The sequence below is a fragment of the Tamandua tetradactyla genome, chromosome Y (assembly GCF_023851605.1).
Source record: "Tamandua tetradactyla isolate mTamTet1 chromosome Y, mTamTet1.pri, whole genome shotgun sequence".
Taxonomy (NCBI): domain Eukaryota; kingdom Metazoa; phylum Chordata; class Mammalia; order Pilosa; family Myrmecophagidae; genus Tamandua; species Tamandua tetradactyla.
The window spans coordinates 14,413,814-14,434,256 of NC_135354.1; the positions used below are offsets into that span (position 1 = coordinate 14,413,814).

General features: G+C 35.0%; 1 protein-coding gene across 2 annotated transcripts in view; it reads right to left on the minus strand.

The window, feature by feature from the left end:
- Positions 1–20,443, minus strand: part of LOC143672582 (protein WWC3-like) — a 221,219-nt gene that overhangs the window by 119,368 nt on the left and 81,408 nt on the right. Inside the window, exon 4 of one of the 2 annotated variants that reach the window (XM_077147177.1) lies at positions 3,142–3,624. The exons of the other annotated variant lie outside the window; for it this stretch is intronic. Coding sequence (XP_077003292.1) covers positions 3,592–3,624 — 33 coding nt within the window. The 3' untranslated portion in view covers positions 3,142–3,591. Of the gene's footprint in view, positions 1–3,141; positions 3,625–20,443 lie in introns of those variants that run through there. 2 annotated transcript variants of the gene reach the window in all.

Below are 20,443 nucleotides of genomic sequence, written 5' to 3' on the forward strand. Positions count from 1 at the left end.
GCAATGTGCTCAAGTCCTTTACATCCCTAGTTAAGTTCATTCCCAAGTACTTTATTTTTTCAGTCGCTATTTTGAATGGAACTTTTTCCTTAACTGACTCCTCAGATATTTGCTTGTGGATGAAAATGGTACTGACTTTTGCAAATCAGTTTCATATCCTGCCACCTTGATGAATTTATTTATTACTGCAAGTAACTTTCCTGCAGATTTCTCAGGTATTTCCAAGCATAGTGTCATGTCAGCTGCAAATAATGAAAATTTTACTTCTTTCTTTCCAATGTGGATGCCTTTTATTTCTTTGTCCTGCTTGATTGTCCTGTACAATATTGAATAATAATGGCTACAGTGGGCATCCTTCTCTTGTATTTAACTGAGGGAGAAAGCTTTCAGTCACTGTCCATTGATTATGATGCTGGTTATTGATTTTTCATACATTTCCTTTATGATATTAAGGTAGTTACATTTTATTCCAATTTTTGAAGTGTTTTTATCAGAAAAGGATGTTGAATTTTGCCAAGTATTTTCTGCATCAATCAAAAGGATAATATGATTTTTTTTCCTTTAAATTTGTTAATAGCTGTATTATATTAATTGATTTTCTTGGGTTGAACCATCCTTGCATTCCTGGCATAAATCCCACTGGGTTGTGGTGTATAATTCTTTTAATGAGTTCCTGGATTCGATTTGCTAATATTTTGCTGAGAATTTTTGCATCAATATCCATTAGGGAGATTGTCCTGTAGTTCTTCTTTCTTGTAGCATCTTTACTCAGTTTTGGTGTTCCCATGTTATTAGCTTCATAAAATGAGATAGGTAGAGTTCCTTTTTCCTCAATTTTTTTGGAGAAGTTTGATCAGAATTGGTGTTAGTTCTTTTTGGAACGTTTCATAAAATTCTACTGGGAAGACATCTGGTCCTGGGCTTTTCTTTGTAGGAATATTTTTGATGGCTCAATGAATCTCTTTAATTTGATTGGTTTGTTGAGATCTTCTATTTATTGCTGAGTTGCAGTAGCTTGTTTGTGTGCCTTCAGGAACTTTGCCATATCACCTAAGCTGTGTAGTTTGTTCATTTGCAGTTGCTCAACTTATCCTCTTATGATTTGTTTTATTTCTTAAGGGCCTGTGATTATACACCTCTTCTCATTTCTGATTTTGTTTATTAGCATTCTGTCTCTTTTTTCTTTTTCAATCTTGCTAGTGGTGCATAAATTTTATTGATTTCTTAAAATCAACTTTTTGTTTTATTGATTCTTTCTGTTGTTCTTTACTTCTCCCATTCATTTAATCTTTGTTATTTCTCTTCTTCTATTTGCACTGGAGCTAGTTTGCAGTTCTTCTTAAGTTCCTACAGGTGAGTCGCGAAATGCTTGATTTTTGCTCTTCTTCTTCTTTTTTTCCCCACCTGCCATAAAGGCTTACAAACTAGGTAAGGTAAAATAAGCCAGAAGCAAAAGAACAACAATGGTATGGTCTCCTTTAGAAAATGTTTATAAGAAATAGAGACCTAGATTGTAATCTCTTTCTTGTTTCTTAATACAGACAGTTATGGCAATAAATTTCCCTCTCTGCACAGATGTTACCACATCCTGTAAGTTCTGATAAGTTGTATTCTCATATTCTTTCATCTCCAGATAGCTATGATTTCTCTAGCAATTACTTCTTTTAAACAACTTACTGGTTGTTTAAAAATGCTTAAATCTCTATATATTTGTAAAAATATCAAACTTTGGTAGTTATTGATAGCCAGTTTCATTCCATTGTGATCAGAGGGAGTGCTTTTAATAATTTCAATGTTTTTAAGTTTATAAAGACATTTTTGCACCACCCCATATGATCTACTCCAGAGTATGTTCCATGGACCCAAGAGAAGAGTGTGTTCCCTGGTTTGGGGGTGTAATGACCTATATATGTCTGCTAGGTCTAATTCATTTCTCAAGTGTTTACCTTCTCTATTTCCTTGTTCATATTCTTTGTGGTTGTCCTATCGCTATAGGAGAGTGATGTATTGAAGTCCCTTGCTAATACTGTTGAAACGTCTGTTGCTCCCTTCAGTTTTGCCAATGTCAGACTCATGTACTTTGGGGAACGCTGATTTGATGCATAAACATTTATGATTGTTATTTCTTTTTAGTGAATTTCATATACAATGTCGTTTTATTGATATACAGTGTCCTTCTTTCTCTCATGATGTCTTTACATTTAAAGTCTATTTTGTTTGATATTAAGATAACTATTCCTGTTTTCATTTTATTTCAACTTGCATGGAACATATTTTTCCATCTCTTCACTTTTTCAATCTATTTGTATCCTTGTGTCTAAGATAAATCTCTTGCAAGCAACATATCGCTGGATTATATTTCTTAATCCTTTCTGCCAATCTGCATCTTTTAATTGCTAAGTTCAGTCTGTTAACATTCAAAGTTATTGAAAATGCATTTTAAATCCACAACCTTATCTTTCAGATTTCATTTGTCAGATCTTTATTTTCTTTTCCCTATTTCTCTTTCTATCATTTAAGTTACCCTTATAATACTTCCACGGACATCCTTCTCTTGTCTTTTTTTTATCCCAACTGGCAGAACTCCCTTTAGTATTTGTTATAGTGTCAGTCTTTTGTTGACCAATTCTTTCAGGATAGTTTTGGCTGTAAAAATTTTAATCTCTCAGTTTGAAGGACAATTTAGCTTGGTAAACAATTCTTGGCTAGAAGTATTTTTCTTTCAGGTCTTAAATTATCATATGACTTCCTTCTCCCCTCCACAGTCCCAGTTGAATAGTGTAAACTCAGTCTTGGTTTCCTTTTTATGTGGTAGATTGCTTTCTTCTTGCTGTTTTTGGGAATTTTGCTTCTCTTCAGTATTTGACAGAATGATTTAGTATGTGACTTGGGAAGGCTTATTTAGATTTATACTCATTGGACTTCTTTGATTTGCTTATTTACATCTTTTATAAGGACTAGGAAGCTTTCCCCCATTATATCCTCAACTAATCTTCCTAGCCCTTTCTCTTCTCATTCTGGGATGTGAGTGATTCTTATATTTGCATGCTTTCTTTTGTCCATCATTTCCCTGAGATCCAATTCAAATTTTTCCATTTTTTTTTTTTTTTTTTTTTACCATTTTCTCTTTTGGCTGTCCTCTAATTCACTTATTCTTTCTTCTGCCTCTTCAAATCTGCAGCTGTGTTTCTGTAGTATGTTTTTTATTCGGTCAACAGCATCTTTAATCTCTGTGATGTCTGACATTCTTCTACTTATTCTTTCAAATTCCTTTTTATGCTCTTCTAGTACCTTTTTAAATCTCCTTTATGTCATCAGCCATTTGTGGTACTTAGATTCACTTGTGAACTTGACCAAGTGAATGCACCTAGTTCTGTTGCTGTGGATATGAGCCAATGGTACATGAAACTCATCTGTTGCTGATTACATCTGCAGTCAGCTAAGAGCCATGCCTCTGCAATGAATGATGTTTGACTTAATTGTCTGATGCTCAAATGAGAGAGTACAATGTAGCACATCCCAAACAGCTCAGCATGCATCATCTCATGGTACTCACATTTCAGCCCAGGCTTTTGGAGATACAGAAAGGAATCATCCCAGGGAAAGCTGGTGGAACTCAGAGGCCTGGAGAGAAGGACAGCAGAAATCACCCTGTGCCCTCTCATATAAAAGAAAACCTCAGTTGAAAGTTAGCTTCCTTTCCTCTGAAGAACTAATTAAATAAATCCCCCTTCATTAAAAACCAATCTATCTCTGGTGTGTTGCATTCTGGCAGCTGACAAACTAAAACACCGTCCAATTTATTTTATTTAGTGGAGTTATAGGAACATCTTTGGTTACTTGTTCCAATGTCTGTCTCCTTTGGTGCTGTGATTTCTTAGACTGGCTATATCTGTCTGCATCATGATATGCTTAGTGATCTTCTGTCTTTGTGGGATGTAAATATCTTGATTGATTTTCTTTGGAAGTTGATTTTTCTTCAAAGCTAAAGTCCCCTATTTGAGGAATGGATGTGGAGCAGGATTCAGGGCAAAGGGAGTGGCACAATGGTGCAGGAATGCATTGAAGTGCAACTGTAGGTACAGACACTGGTGCCTGTGGGTGTGGGTATCCAGTGGCAGCAAGGATGTGGCTGTGAGCTTGCATGGAGTTGGGTACTAGGGCCTTGGTGTGTACTGGTCTAGGGCACAGGGCCCTTTATGCACATGCATGCAGCTCAGTGCAGTGGACTGGCATTGCATCTGAATGGGTTGGCATTGGATGTGGCCTGGCTGCTCTAGTCAGTGCTTACCCAGAGAAGTGGGGCATGACTTTGTCCTGGGTACATTTGCATATCTGGGAGTGCTGTCAACTGAAGTAAATGTGTGCAGAGCTAAGAAGGAGTGGGGTAGAGTGGCATGACTGTATGAGATGGTGGCAGGTGTAGCCTGGGTATGGAGGTAAGCATTGCCCACCACTCTATGTTCTGGTGACGACCTGTAGGGGGCAGGGACTGGGAGGTAGGACTCTGAAGGGGCAGGTAAGACTGCACTTTTGATGGAGAGGTGGGTTGGGCTGTGGCAGACATGTGAATGCTTGTGATGAATTTGTGGGGCAGTTATGTGCATGAGGGGCTGGTGGAGTGGGGGAACTTGGAGCACAGTGGATGCATGTGGCTGTGTTGGGGAGTGCATTCAAGAAACAAGGCTTACTTCATAGTTCCTTAGTTTACCTGTCTGTGCACTCCCGAGGGTTCTGGGCTTCTGCATTAGCCTGTTTGCACCCGTGAGACAGTCTCCTGTTCTCTGCTTCTTAGTTCCTCATCTTTTGTTACCAGAGCTGCCCTATATAGTACAGTACTCTTTCAGGTCACTTAAGCCCTGGAATTGCCATCTCAGTCACCTGCCATCCCCATCCATTATCTAGATTTTCCTTGGAGAAGGGTTGAACTCAGCCTATCCTATTCCACCGTCTTCCAAGAACAGACCCCTGAAGGTTTGATTTTAATATGTCTTAGTAGGCACTCTTTAAATTAATCTGTCTGGGGTTTGGGATTCCTGAGTGTGTATTTCATGCTGTAAATTTAAATTTGGGGGATATTCTTCTGTTATTTCTTTGAATAAACCTTCTGGCCCTATTTTCCTTTTTTTTTTTCCTTCTGGGACTACCACAATATATAGATCAATATCCTTGATGGTCTCTTAGGCTCTCTTTATTTTTTTTTCCATTTGTTTCTCAGCATGAATAATGTCAGTTGTTTTATCTTTGAGTTCACTGATTCTTTCTTCTGCCAGCTCCAATCTGCTATAGTGATCCTCCAGGATATTTTTCATTAAATTTATTGTGGTTTTTCAACTCCATTATTTCTGTTTAGTTCCTTTTTATAATTTGCATGTCTTTATTGAGAGTCTTATATTGTTTACCTTACATATTTTAGTTCATTTCAATGTTCTCCTTTATTTCTGAAAATACAGAGTATTTTTTTTCCTCCTTGTCTGACATGTGCAAAATCTGATCCTGTTTTTAGTGATTTCTGGAATTTTATCTTATTCCTTTGGTGGGACCATCATTACATTTTTCTGTGTTTGGCTTACAACAAATTTGTGTGTGCAATATTTTAATATATTACGGCATTAACTTTGGCATTTAGTCCCTGAGCAGTCTGTTCTTTAGGTTTGTGTCCAGTTTGTAAAATGATAAAGAATTCCTTTAGTATCAATAGTTAAAAAACAAATTCCTCAGGGCAAAAAAAAATGCTTTCAAAGTCCTAGATTATTAGCTACTTGTTCACTAGTGCCCTTATTCAGTATTGAGCCATCCTACCAAGAATATTATCCAAAGTCAAATGCATGGTTCTCTGTTTTCTGAGCAAGTCTCTTCTTATTTGCTGCTTTTAGTTTCCTTTCTTTGTCTTTGGTCTTCAACACTTCAGTTACTCTGAGCCTTAGATATATTTCTTTTTTTGAAGTTCCTTACGAATTTTGGTTGTATATTTTTATGTTTTACATCAATTTGGGAAGTTATCTGATAATATTTCTTAAAATATTAATTCTTGCCCTTTTTCTTTCTCTTCTGCTTCTGTGACTCCTGTAATCATATGTTGGTATGCTTCATGTTATTCATCACGGAGAATATGGAAAAAATAGATTCTTACCCAGTTTTTCTTCGGGCTTTTATACAGAATAGTTACAATTATCTTATCCTCTAATGCTCTTTCTTCTGCATTCTTTAAATATATTCTTGAATCTTTGTAATATATCCTTAAATTTTCATTATTTCTTCTTTCATTCCAAGAGCTTCTTTGTTGTTGACTTTTGAGTGGTCAAATTTCTACTGTAATTTAATTTAGTTCTATACCCATATTTTCCTTTCATTCATTGAAAGTATTTGAGTTGACTTAACATCTCTGATTAAGTTTATCAATTTCTGCACTTCCTCCATTGTTGTATTTTTTGTTTTTCTTAATTACATTTTGTTTCTTTTATTTATATTCTTAGTGCACTTTAAATACACTTGAGAATATAAACAAACTGCCAAAATTTGTTGGTTAAATGGCTTTATGGAACTGACAGGGAAGAAGAATCCCAGGCAAGAAAATTGATCCTAAAAATTTTAGGGTTTCTATTCTCTGACTTAGTGTTTTTTACATGTTTTTTTTGCTTTTTTTGCATGGGCAGGTACTGGGAATCAAACCCAGGTCTCCAGAATGGCAGGTGAAAACTCTGCATGCTGAGCTGCTGTGGCCCATCCTACTGTTATCTTTTTAGTTGGTGTTCATGATTTGGGGAAATGTGATTCTGAGAAATTTTGCCAGTTTTTTTCCTACTGCTTAAAAGAAGAGTTCTTAGGGAACACCTTATAACACTATCTCACTAACTTCATATATCCCCCTTGTTTTAATGAAAGATAATGTCCTATATAACTCTACTCTTTAATTCCTATAATTGCTATATCACCATTATATAACTATGCCCTCTAATTTCTATTTAAAAAAGCAGAAAATAGGTTTGATGCTTAGTTCCCATCTTTTCAAATTAGTAGGTTATAATTGTAGGTGTAATATAAGTCCCAGAAAAACCATGAAAAATATTTTTAAAAATAAGGAACTGAAATGAGAAGGTGATTAGGTATATCACAGAAGACACAATAGAAAAGCATGTTGCAACAAAAGGAAATGGAATTTTTTTGTAATGACATATAAATACCAAAGGACAAAAATGGCTGAAGTAAATACATTTATAGTAGAAACACAGAATTTTAATGGGTTTGCTTCCCAATAAAAAGCATAGATTGGATGAAAAAGTGATTTAATGGTATACTGTTTACAAGAAACTTATCTCTTGGTGCCCAAGATGAGTTTCATCTCTTGTCCAAAATAAAAAAGGCAAACATTGGTAATATTTAAGTCAAAATTATACATATTGCTATGATAATAGTTGGAGATTTTAGTATACCATTCCCATCAAAAGATGTTAAGCCCAATAAGAAATGCAAACTTTGAAATATGATAAATGAACTAGATTTACACATATATGGAAAATTACACCCAAAAACTGTATGGTGGACATTCTTCTGTGCATATGAATCATCATACAGTATAGACTATATGTTGGCTCACAAAACAACCTCAAAAATTGACAAAGAATCAAATCATATAAAGCATATTCTCTGACCATAATGGAAATCAATGACAGAGTACTGGAAAATTTACAAATAGGAAGTTGAATAACACCATCTTAAACAATTAGTGTGTTAAAGAAGAAATTGCAAGGAAATCAGTAATTGTTTCATCTTGAGATAAATGAAAACATAAACACAACACATCAAAACTTAAGGATGCAGTGCTTAGAAGGAAGTATATAGCCATAAATGCTTACACAAAAAAGAAAATAGAGCTACCTGCAAGAACTTATAAAAGAAAGGTGAACAAACTACAAAGAAGCATAAGGAAATAAATTTCAAGGGTTAAAGCAGAAAGAAATGAATTTGGAAAAAATATAGAGAGAATTAGCAAAAGCAAAACTAGATTCTTTGAGAGATCAGTAAAATTGACAAGAACTTAATCGCACAAAGAAAAACAAAAGACAGTAGTTGAAAATAAGCAAAACCAATAAGGAGAGGGAAAACATTACTACTGAACTAACAGAAATAAAAAGGAACATATGAGGATAGCATGCCAACAAGTCTGACAACCTAGATGTATTGGACAATTTTCTAAACATTTAGAAATTATACGCTCACTCTACAATCAATAGATGACCTCAATGGACCACATTAAGATTGAATCTACCATCAGACCTCTTCCAGCACAATAAAGTAAAAAAGCATGTAACTTCACAGGTGAATGCTATCAGCCATTCTAAGAAGAATTAATACCAATCCTGATCAAACACTTTCAAAAAAATTAAAGAACAGGAAACACTACCATAATTTATTCTAAGAGACCAACATCACACTAATAACAAAGCCAGATAAAAATACTACAAGAAAATTATACACCATATTCTATTATAAATATAGAGGTAAAGTCCTCAACATAATATTTGCAAATCAAATCCAACACCACATCAAAAGAATTATACACCATGATCCAGTGTGTTTATTCTAGTTATGCAAGGATGATGCAACATAAACAATCAACTAATGCAATTCATTATAACAACTTCCCCATGTTGAATTCTTGATATTCTAACAAGCAGTGTGGATAACCAAAGCTATATGCTGAGCCCCCAATGTTGGAGTTTGTTCAGATGAAACTTAACCCCACAAAGGATAGGTCAAGCCTACTTAAAATTAGGCCTAACAGCCACCACCCATAGAATCTCATTGGTTGCTCAGATGTGGCCTCTCTCTTTCTTCAGCCAGTACAACAAGCAAACTCACTGCCCTCCCCCTATGTGGGACATGACTTCCAGGGGTTTGGACCTTCCTGGCAACATGGGACAGAAATACTAGAGTGAGCTGAGATTCTGCATCAAGGGATAGAGAAAACCTTCTCAACCAAAAGGGGGAAGAGTGAAATGAGATAAAATAAAATGTCAATGGCTGAGAGATTCCAAACAGTCCAAAGGTTATCCTGGAGGTTGCTCTTAGACATTAAATAGATATCACCTTGTTAGTCAAGATGTAATGGAGAGGCTAGAAGAAACAGCCTGAAAATGTAGAACTGTGTTTCAATAGCCATGTTTCTTGAGGATGATTGTGTAATGATATAGGTTTCTCAATGTGGCAGTGTGATTGTGAAAACCTTGAGTCTGATGCTCCTTTTATCTGCCTTATCAACAGATGAGTAAAACATATGGAATAAAAATAAATAATAGGGGAACAAATGTTAAAATATTAGTTTGAAATGGTAGTGATGAATGAAAGGGAGGCATAAGGGGTATGGTATGTATGAATTTTTTCTGTTGTCTTTTTATTTCTTTTTCTGAATTGATGCAAATGTTCTAAGAAATGATCATGATGATGAATATGCCACTATGTGATGCTATTGTGAATTACTAATTACATATGTAGAACTGAATGATCAAAAGTTAAGAATGTTTGCGTTTGTTTGTTGTTATATTTCTTTTAAAAATTTAAAAATTAATAATAGAAAAACAACTTAAGATGAAAATGGTATTGTAATGGCAGAGTATAAACAAAGAGAACATATGTCTAAAGAAAGATGGATGGAGTACACAGAAAAAATATGAACAAATGGACCCAAATGGATCCAAGAGGACTATTCAAATAGGAGTTTTAGATGCAAATAATCCATGAGTCAGTCAACTTGGAAGCAAGACATGAGAAATGTCAACATTGGGGGCCGCTGGCCACAGAGACCATGTAGAGATTCTTCTCAGAGTACAGATGCCTCACATCCCACTTGGCATGAAAATACCTTTCACCTTCAAAATAAAACCATTTCTGGATATTTAAATTTCTCAGCAAGTATTTATAAATCACAGAGACATATTTTTGTCATAATTTGCTTATGGCATTGAAACCTATATTTAGTTGTGGTCAACTTAATGCCACTCTCTCAAAAGTACAATTATTAAACTCATTAATTATGGTATTGAGGGAAAATGTGATTGCAATTAAATATATGAACACATAAATGTATTAATATTTTACTAACTACTACTAAAATATTCTGGAGCAGTTTATATTATACCAAATATAACTAGAATCTTTGATGCATTCAAAAAGTCTTCAGTACTTTGCCTGTTAGATATTGAAGCCCTATCTCTCTCAGCACTGTGCTCCCACCTCCCCACAAAACCTTTCCCCCACCCCTCAAGAACAGCACAACTGGATTAAGAGGATATGTCTTGACAGATAGCTCATTGAGAGATACAACCATGCCTAACAGCAACACACCAGTTGCCCCAGCAATGGAGCAAATGACTCACCAAAGTCTATGGGATTTGTCTCACCCTTTTGCTAGACTAGCTTTTGTGACCCTGGTGGAATCCAAGTCATATATCAAGAAAAAAAAATGCATATAATATACATAAGGATAGGATTCAGAAGTCAGAATGAGATTGAGAAAGAAATAGCCCAATTTTGAGACTTGATTGATAAAAATTACCAATGAAAATGATTAATAGGAAGCTCTGATTCAGAAAAACTACTTCTGTCATCCCACTATTATGCTTGGACATGGACTACAGAGCGTCTCATTTTGAGATAATGGAAGAGAAAGCCTTATAGTAGAAGGGAAAGACAAAGACAAGGGAATTCTTTTTCAGATGCCCACAGAATAGTAAGCAGGAGAACTATTAATCAAGGAAAGTGGAAAAACACCAATTGACAGGATCAAAGCAGAGTAACAGAGAATAAAATCTAAAATTTCATTATTGACTAACTTTATATACTCAGCCTGTGTTAAGAAGAGGTTGAATAACATGACTTCCATGCCCTCACCAAAACCTCCCCTGTAAAAAATAAAACAAAACAAACAAAAACAAAATGAAATTAAAAAACACCATGTGCTCATCTCAGTTGATACAGAAATGGCATTTGACAAAATTCAGCTTTCTTTTTTAATAAAAATACTTATTCAAAAATGAATAGAAAGAAACTAACTGAATGCGAGCTAACATAATACTCAATAGCAAAAACTGAAAGTCTTCCTCCACCGTCTGGAAAAAGACATGGATGCTTTTGTTGTATCCAGAGAAATTAGGTGATAAAAACAAATAAAACGCCTCAAAATAGGAAAGGAAGAATTACTATTTTTTCTACTTGCAAATGGCATAAGCCTAAATAAATATAGTCCAGAAAACTTCAAAAAAGTTACTAGAGCTAAAAATGACCTTAACAAAGTTATGGAATTCAAGATCAAGACACAAAAATCAGTAGTTTTCTTGTATATAAGTAAAGAGCAAACAGAGGAAGAAATCAAGAGCAAAATTCCATTTTCAATAGCAACTGAAGCATCAAATATCTAGGAAAAAAATTAACCAAAAAATGTAACAGGTTCATTAAAAACTACAAACTATTCATAAAATAAATAAAAGGAAACCTAAATAAATGGAGGGATATTCTATATTAATGGATTGGAAGACCAAATATCATTAAGATGTCCATTCAGCTCCAAACAATTTACAAATTCAATACAAATTCAATTCATCTCAGAATTCCAATGTCTTATTTGCAGAAATGGAAAAGCCAATTATCAAATTTATTTTGAAGCATAAGGAAAAAAAGATTCAAGTTGGAGGACTTTCTGACTTTAAAGCTTATTACAAAACTATGGTGGCCAAAACAGAATGATAATGGCACAATGATAGATATATTGACCAACAGAATCAAATTGAAAGTTCAGAGGTTGACCGTCACATCTGTAGCAAATTGATTTTTGACAAGACTGCCAAATCCACTCAATTGGGAAAGATTAAGCAGTTCAAGAAGCAGTGCTATGAGAATTGGACATCCATATGCAAAAAATGAAAGAGGACCCCTTTTTCACAGCATGTTCAAAAATTCAAAATTGATCAAAGATCTTATAAAGAACTAGAACAATAAATATACTAGAAGAAAACATAGAGAAGCATCCTTAGGGTCTTTACTTTAGACAATGGTTTCTTACACATTCCATCCAATGTACCAATCAATGAAAATAAACCATCAGCCATGGAATGAATAAATAGAATGTGGCATATTCATAATAATGGAATATTATTAAGCCATAAAAAGTAATGAGGTGTCCTATGTATGTGACAACATGGATGGACCTTGAGCACATTATGCTGAGTGAAATTTGTTTCACATAAAAGGACAAATATTGTATGGTCTCATTGATATGAACTAGTTATAATAAGTGAACTTATAGAGTTAGTATCAAGCATATATGTTACAAGGATGATAGACTGAGGTTAGAGAATGGGTAGTTTATGTATAATTTGTGCAGAATTTCTAAGCAGCTTGATTGTAAAGGATTGGAAATGAATGGTGGTATGGTAGTACATCATTGTCAGGGTAACTGACCACACTGACTATATGGATGAATGCAATTTAAAGGGGAAACTTTAGGTCTATTTGTTACTACAATAAAAATTTAAACAAAGGACTGTATAAAGTAATGAACCCTACTGTAGATGATGTACTATAGTTTATAGTACAAGTACATGAATGTTCTTTTGTGAATGATAACAAATGGATGACTGTAATACAGGGTGATAAAAATAGGGTGGTATGGAAGATAAATACACTTAATGCAAACAATTGATGATAGTTAATGGAACTATTTTAATAATCTTTCATCATATATAACAATGGTAATTAATGGTAAAAAATGGTACAATATCACAAGTAAGTGCTTGCGATCATTAATTTTAGCAAATGTTTGTACCAATGTGAGGTGTAGTGATACATGGGAATCACATATTTTATGGGTGAATGTTCTGTGAACTTCACACAACTTCACCAATAACATTTTTTATTTGAGAATTATAGTCTAAAAAGAAGCCAAGCACTTGCCAATTTCCACTTACATCTGGATAGAAGTTAAGCTTACTAATAGATCCCCGAACAATCAGTCAGAAATGAAGAGAAAGGTTACACTGATTTTCACTTGGGGTCCTGACTGAGAGGTCCATAGGTACAGTGAGCATGCCAAACATCTCTGAGTCATGGCACCAGAGCTGTTAATGAAAGACAAATGCTATGAATAATGTTAAGTGGGCAAGAATGAATTTATTTGTTGACTATGGCATATGAAAGAGAAGCTAGAATTCAACTCTAGTGAGATAAGGGATAGTGGCATTTTTAAAACTGCAGTGGACTAGTGTAAAAAAGTACTAGCAATTGAATATGGGGATGGGTGAATGACTTAGTCATTTTACCAGGAAGGCCATTTGACTTTGGACTGTTTTATTTTGCTGTGTTTATACCACCTGCTTGCTGTAGGGGCTGGTGGAGAAAAAAAAGATGAAGATTAGGTAGGTGAGAGTATTCAACTTTTTTTGTTTGTCTTCTTAAAGTCTTTATTTAATTTAAAAAACAGGGAACACATCCACATAAGAAAGAAATGCAAAAAAAAATCATGTTCCAGTTGTTTCATATGTGCCATTCCCAGACCCTCAAAGCTTATCAATTTTATGAGTTGCCTGATTATATTTTCAGTGGTATTTTTAAATTTTAATTTTTTCATTGCATAGTGTAATATTTATAAAAGCAAAGAAATAAAAAGCAATAGTTTTCAGAGCACTCTTAAACAAGTAGTTACAGGACAGATCCCAGATTTTGTCATGAGCTACCATGTCCTTTATGAGGGTTGGTCAGTTTTCTTCCAATATATTTTCAATCACTCTTCCTAGGCCTTTACTCTTCTCTTCTTCTTCTAGGACACCAGGGATTCTTATATTTGATGTACTTTGTTTTGTCTATCATTTCCCTGAGATCTAGTTCAAAATTTTCCATCTTTTTTTGCCATTTACTATTTTGAGTCTTTGAAACCAATTATCCTTTCCTCTGTATCACTTATTCTTTTTTCTGCATCTTCAAATCTAGTGTTGTGTGCCTCTAATATGTTTTTATTTGGTCAACAGGGTCCTTAATTTCTGTGATATCTGCGATTTTTCTATTTATTCTTTCAACTTCCTCTTTATGCTCTTCTACTTTCTTCTTTATCACCTTTATGTCATTTGTTATCCCACTTATTTTATTAAGTAGAGTTGTATGAACTTCTTTGATCAGTTATTCCAATGCCTGTGTCTCCTCCAGTGTTCTAATTTGGTCATTAGGTAGGGTTATCTCTGTCTGCATCATGATATGCTTAGTGATCATCTGCTGTCTTTGTGGCATGTAAATATCCTGATTGGTTCACTTTGGGAGTTGATTTCTTTCAGCAGCCTGATGCCTTGTTTTTGTGGGATGGTTGTACATCAGGGAACAGGGTATGGGGTGGGGTACTCTATGCAGTGATTTCTTTTAGAGCATGTAGAAGTACAGGACAATAAGGAAGTGAATGATGACAATTCTGTGCTACCACATATCAACAAGATGTTTCAGTTACTGATTGATCTTTAAAAACAGCATGAGAAAGTGGAAATTAAAAATACTGGTCAAAAAGGAGTTGAAGGACTTCTGACAAGTTGTTATACTGATGCCTGTGGGCACTGGTGCCCAGAGGTCAGGGAGTATGTAGCTGTGTGGGTGCACTGGTCTGGGGGGTATAACCCTGGCGGGCACTGGTCTAAGGCATGGGGCCCCTTGTGCATATGCATAGAGCTGTGACAGCAGGTCAGTGTTATGCCTTAATGGATTGGGGCCAGCACTTTCTCATACTTGGGAAGTGTGGTGGAGGAGCACACACATGTGCAGTTCTAGGACTGTTGTAAACTGAGGTCCCCAAAGCTGAATGATGTGATTGGGAGCCTGTGCACATACCTGGGTCTAGGAGTGCTAGAAAGAATTTTCCAGAGCTGAATGGGCCTGTGTACATGTGTGGGTCTGGGAGTGCTATAAAATTATACCCAGAGCTCAGGGGGATAGGGTAAGTCTGTACAACACTATAGATGGGTGTAGTCTGGGTATAGAGATTAGTACCCATAGCCTTTATGTGCTGGCAATAGCCTGCAGTGAACTCAGGAGGGGTGCAGGAGAGGTGGATTGGACTGCATTTGGGGTAGGGGTGTATGGCAGGTAGGTGCACTGGGGGCTGGCTGGGCAGGGGCACCTGGAGCATGGGGAATGGGAATGGATGATGAGGCTCATGTGCATTGGGTGTGAGGTGAGTCACTGGTCACAGGGCTGTGTTGGTGAAGGTAGAGGCCCAAAGAATGTGGCCTCTTCCTAGTCCCTTGCTCCTATCCTTCACTCCCACAGGTTCCATACCTCAGCACCAGGCTCCAGCTTTCTGCCTCTGTGTTCCTTGGTCTCTGCAACTAGGGCTGCCCTATGTCACGCAAAAGTCTCCCCCAGGTCAGACACACTCAGTCACCACCCAGAGTCCCTTCTCTAACTTTTCCAGGGCTAATTTTGTGCTATTTATTTGGCCATCTTCCTGGAAGTTCTTCAACTGTTTTTTTTTAACCTGTGTTTTTGATTTCCACTTTCTTCATCCTCTTTTAAAGATCAATCAGTAACTCAAACACCTTGATGATATGTGGTAGCCCAAAATTGTTATCTTTCACTTCCATATTGGCCTCTTCTTGATGTCTTTGCAAACCAGCAAATAGAGCCAGAGAAAGATGCTTTGGGACATAGGGGGAAGAGAAGAATAGAATTCTATCTCATAAATATACTTAAGCAAATTCTCCATAAATGTGACATAAAATACAAGTATTATCAAATAACAAGGAAAATTATAAATGACTGAATAATTTCTGAGGCCAATAAAACCTTTTTTTGCCAAAAAAACTTTATAAAAAGAGAATCATGAGTAGAAATAAAATATATAAAAATAAAAAGTCAAAAAATTCATTAGAAAAATAAAATGCATTATTTTGAAAAATGTTACTCTAATATATAATTTATGCAAATTGAATATGAATGATAATGTGAAAAGAACACTAATATAAAACATTATTAATATTATAAATACAAATAATAGTAATTATCTATAAAAAGTTTATATAATGTTCATTAAGCAATGCAATTAAATAATGAAAAATATTTATTTCCCAACAAGAAGAACTTTTTACTTGAATATTCTCACATACAGTATCTCTTGAAAGATTAGTTGAGGTGGGAACTCAAGTTAAAGTCAAGTATACCTGAATGTCACTAGAATGGCAGAACAAAACTTTTCAAAATCCAATCCCTCAAAGAAACACTGAAACACAATCATGATCTTCTCAAAACTCTGGATAAAAGTTAAAGCTTTACAGCAACTAAGCAAATGTTGTGAAGTAAGGGGAAAAAACTTAAGTATGGTAGGACTACCAAAGTATTTTATAGATTTAAGAAATTTATCAAAATTTCAATATTCTTGGATTAAATGGAAAAGCTAATCATTTGGCTGTTGGGCAAAGACATGAAGAGCCAAAACCATCAAGGAAAATGAACAAATTCAGAGGACTCACACTTCCTGAATTCAAAATTTGTTAAAAAGGTAGGGCCATCAAAACACTAAAGTAGAGCACAAGGACAGATGTATTTACAGATGGAATAGGGTAAATTCAATACAGATGCACTTATAAATGGAAAAGAGTAAACTCAGCACAAATGGGAAAGGGTAAACTCAATTACAGAGTTGAACTACAGTATCTATAGCAATAGAAGTTTGACAAGGCATTCGAGTGCCACAGATTCTTCAAGAAAATGTGGTGTAAAATCCCTATACAAAAGTATGATACTGGATTGCTGTTGCAAAACATATATAAAAATTGACATTAACTAGGCCAACAATCTAAAATATAGAAGGTAAAAGCATAAAATCCTTAGAGGAAAACAGGGGAATATCTTCAGAACTTTATCACAGGCAATAGGTTCTCAAATTTTCCACTTAAAGCACAAGTAGCAAAATAAAAATAAAATGCACTTCACTAAAATTAAAAACCTCTATGCATATAAGATCATCACAAAGAAAGTTAAAAGGTAGCCAACAGAATGGGAGAAAATAATTGCTGACCACATACATTATGAGGGCTTGATATCCAAAATATATAAAGAAGTTACCAAAAAAAGAAAACAAACCAATTTGAAAATTGGAAAAAAATTTCTCAAATAGGCATTTCTCCAAAGACAATATACAAATACCACTGACCCCCCATGAAAAGATGCTCAAAATCTTTGCTATAGAGAAATGCAAATAAAACCACAAAGAGATACCACTTCACATGCACCAGAATGACTTTTATTTTAAGAGAAACAATGGCAAAAACCAAGCATAAGAAGCCCAAGGCAAAATGTTGGCTGCTGTTATGACCCTAAGGAGGGTTAAAGTAACAATGAGAGAGAGAGAAAGGGATCAGGGGGTCTGAAGCTTTAGCAGTAAAGACAACAGACAACTATTCTTAACTAGTTCCTGCTTATATACTCCAGGGTTTATGTGACTAAAAGCATGCATACATTTCATGATAAAACAGAGTGCCTACTGTTAGGACTTTTCAGGATATTACTCCCTACATACAGGAGATAGCTAGCAAGACCTTTGGGTTTAAGAAAAAACAAACATTCTGTTTCTCTCAGACTGTCCTCCAAGTAAGCAGATAACAGTCTCCACAGTTTACTGCTGATGCCACTTTGAAGCCAGTCACTCCCAATAAATTCTGAAGGTTTTCTATTAACCCTTGGCTCCTACAGCAAAACAGAAACTCTTGAACATTTTTTGGGGGGACATAAAATGGCGCATCTGCTTTGGAAAACAGTTTGGTAGTTCCACAAAAAGTACCCTCTGGCATAGCAATTTCTGCTTTGGGTATATACCCAAAGGAGCCAAGGCGGGGGCCTGGATATATTTTCATGTTCTGTTGATCTTAACAGCATTATTCACAATATCCAATAGGTGGAAGCAGCCCCAATGTCCAGGAGATGAGTGTAAACAAAATTTCATGCAAGTGTGTAATCGAATATTACTCAGCCTTAAAAAAGGAATGAGATTCTAATACGTGCCACTACATAACAAAATTTGATAACATAATTTGAGTGAAATAAGCCGGACCCATAGGGACAAATGTTACATTATTCTACTTATATTACTTATATAAAATAACTAGTTATGGAAAATTATATTGACAGGAATTAGAGAGTAAGTTACTAGGGTTGGAGGCAGGTGGGTGGTTACTTAATATACAAAGGGTGTAGATCTTCTTTTAGAGATGACAAAACACTTGGGTAATGGATGATAGGGATAGTTCAATTTATGAATGTAACTTATTCTACTGAACTGTACATTTGAAAGCAGTGGGAAAGAGCAACCTTGAAATATACATAGGTTACCATAATTAAAAGTCCCTCCAAGATATGTACTGTGTTTTATGGCAAAGAAAGGTGACACCTAGCAATGCAAAGCTGTCTCAATAGAAGAAAATTAACCAATTTAATGTACTATAATCATGGAAATGAAATAAGGAAATCATGCAATTATCTCCATTAAGTGAAAGGCATTTGTAAAAATCCAACACCATTTCTTGAAAATATAAGAAAATTTGAAGAAGGGAATTCTTCAGTATGATAAAAGGAATATATATAAAATAACCCACAGTTAACTGTTTGAGGAAATACAGCACATGCTCATTGCGATTGGCACAGAAAAGGCATTTAACAAAATCCACTAAACATTTCTTGCTAAGAATAGTCAGACAAAAAGTAATAAAATGTAACTTTTAAAATAAAGGTCTAAAAATGAAGAACATTAGACAGCTAATGATGAACTCAATGGTGAAAGAGTGAAAACCTTTCCTTTGAGGTAACGAACAAGACAAGGATGTCTCCACACATCACTGTTATTCTACATTGTACTGGTACTTCCTGTCAGAGTGATTATGGCAGAAAAAGAGAGAAAAGAATCCAAATTAGAAAAGTAGAAATAAAGCTCTATTTATTCAGATGCTATGATCCTCTACATAGATAATCCCAAAGAATCCACAGAAAGATATCAAAACAATTAAAGCAAGGTCATGTGATATATAAAGACTATTAAAAAAATCAATTGTGTTTCTAAATATCAGCAATGAAACAGGAAATCAATTCAATTTACAAGAGCATCTTAAGAAATAAGATAGCTAGGAATATATTTAACTGAGTATGAGGAAGACATGAGTAAAAAAAAAACCACAAAACATCACTGAAAGAATTAAATACCCAAATAAATGGAAAATCATTTTTTATTTATGAGTAGGAAAAATTAATATAGTTAAGATGGCAATATTTCACAAAGCGATCTACATATTCAGTGAAATCATAGCCAAAATTCCAGCAGTTATTTTTTAGAAATGGAAAGACTAAACCTGAAACTCATTTGAAATTGTAGGAACCCCCAAAAGCTAAAATACTATGAAAAAATAAATTTAGAGAACTAATATTGCTCTATATCAAATCTTACCAGTGAGCTACAGTCATGGAAATTGTAGCATTTATAAAGGTAGATATTTTGACCAAAGTGATAAAACTGAGATTTTAGAAATAATTCCTAACATCCACACTCAACTGATTTTTTAAAAAACAGTTTTTGTTATGAAATATAACATAAATACAAAAAAGCAGTAAGTTTCAAAGCACCTCATAACAAGTATTTATAGAATAGGTTTCAGAATTTGGTAGAAGTTCCTAAATTACAAGTTCAGGTTTTTCCTTCGAGGCGTACCAGTGCACTAGGTGTATCAGAAGATTAAAAGAAATATCAGTATAATGATTCAGCAGTCAACTCATTTGTTAAATCCTATCTTCTCTGTTTTAACTCCTCCTTCTCCTCAACCCTTCACCCAATCTTTACTGATATTTTGTCTATCTGTATTCTAAGTTTCATGCTGGAAATGATTGTTGATAATATGTGATAGGGCAATGGAACTGGTTGATGTCCTTGGAGGTTGGCCCTTCTGGGTTTCAGGACTTCTCTGGCTTAGGAAAACATAAGGATTTCAGGTTCCTGAAAAGTAATCTTAGCATATGAAACTTTTGTAGACTCTCAGACAGGGCCCTGGGTATTTTTTAGGGTTAACAGAAATGATTTTGATTGGGTTTGATAAAGGACGGTAATTAGCAATATGTAACTAAATCTTTTTCTGGAGTAGCCTCCAGAATAGCCCCTTGACTCTATTTGAACACTCATATTCCGTATTTTGTTATATTTCTTCCCCCTCTTTTGGTTAGGAAGGTGTTTTGAATTCCACAGTGCCAGGGCCATGCTTGTTGCTGGGAGTCATGTCCCACATGTCCAGGGAAACTTTCATCCTGGATGTTATGCCCCATATAGGGAGTGGGTGGTGGTGGTAATTGTTTTCCTGACATAATTGGGCTTAGAAAGAGAGAGAGGGCACATTTAAGCAACAAAAGAGGTTTTCTGGAAACAACTCATGCAAAACTATAT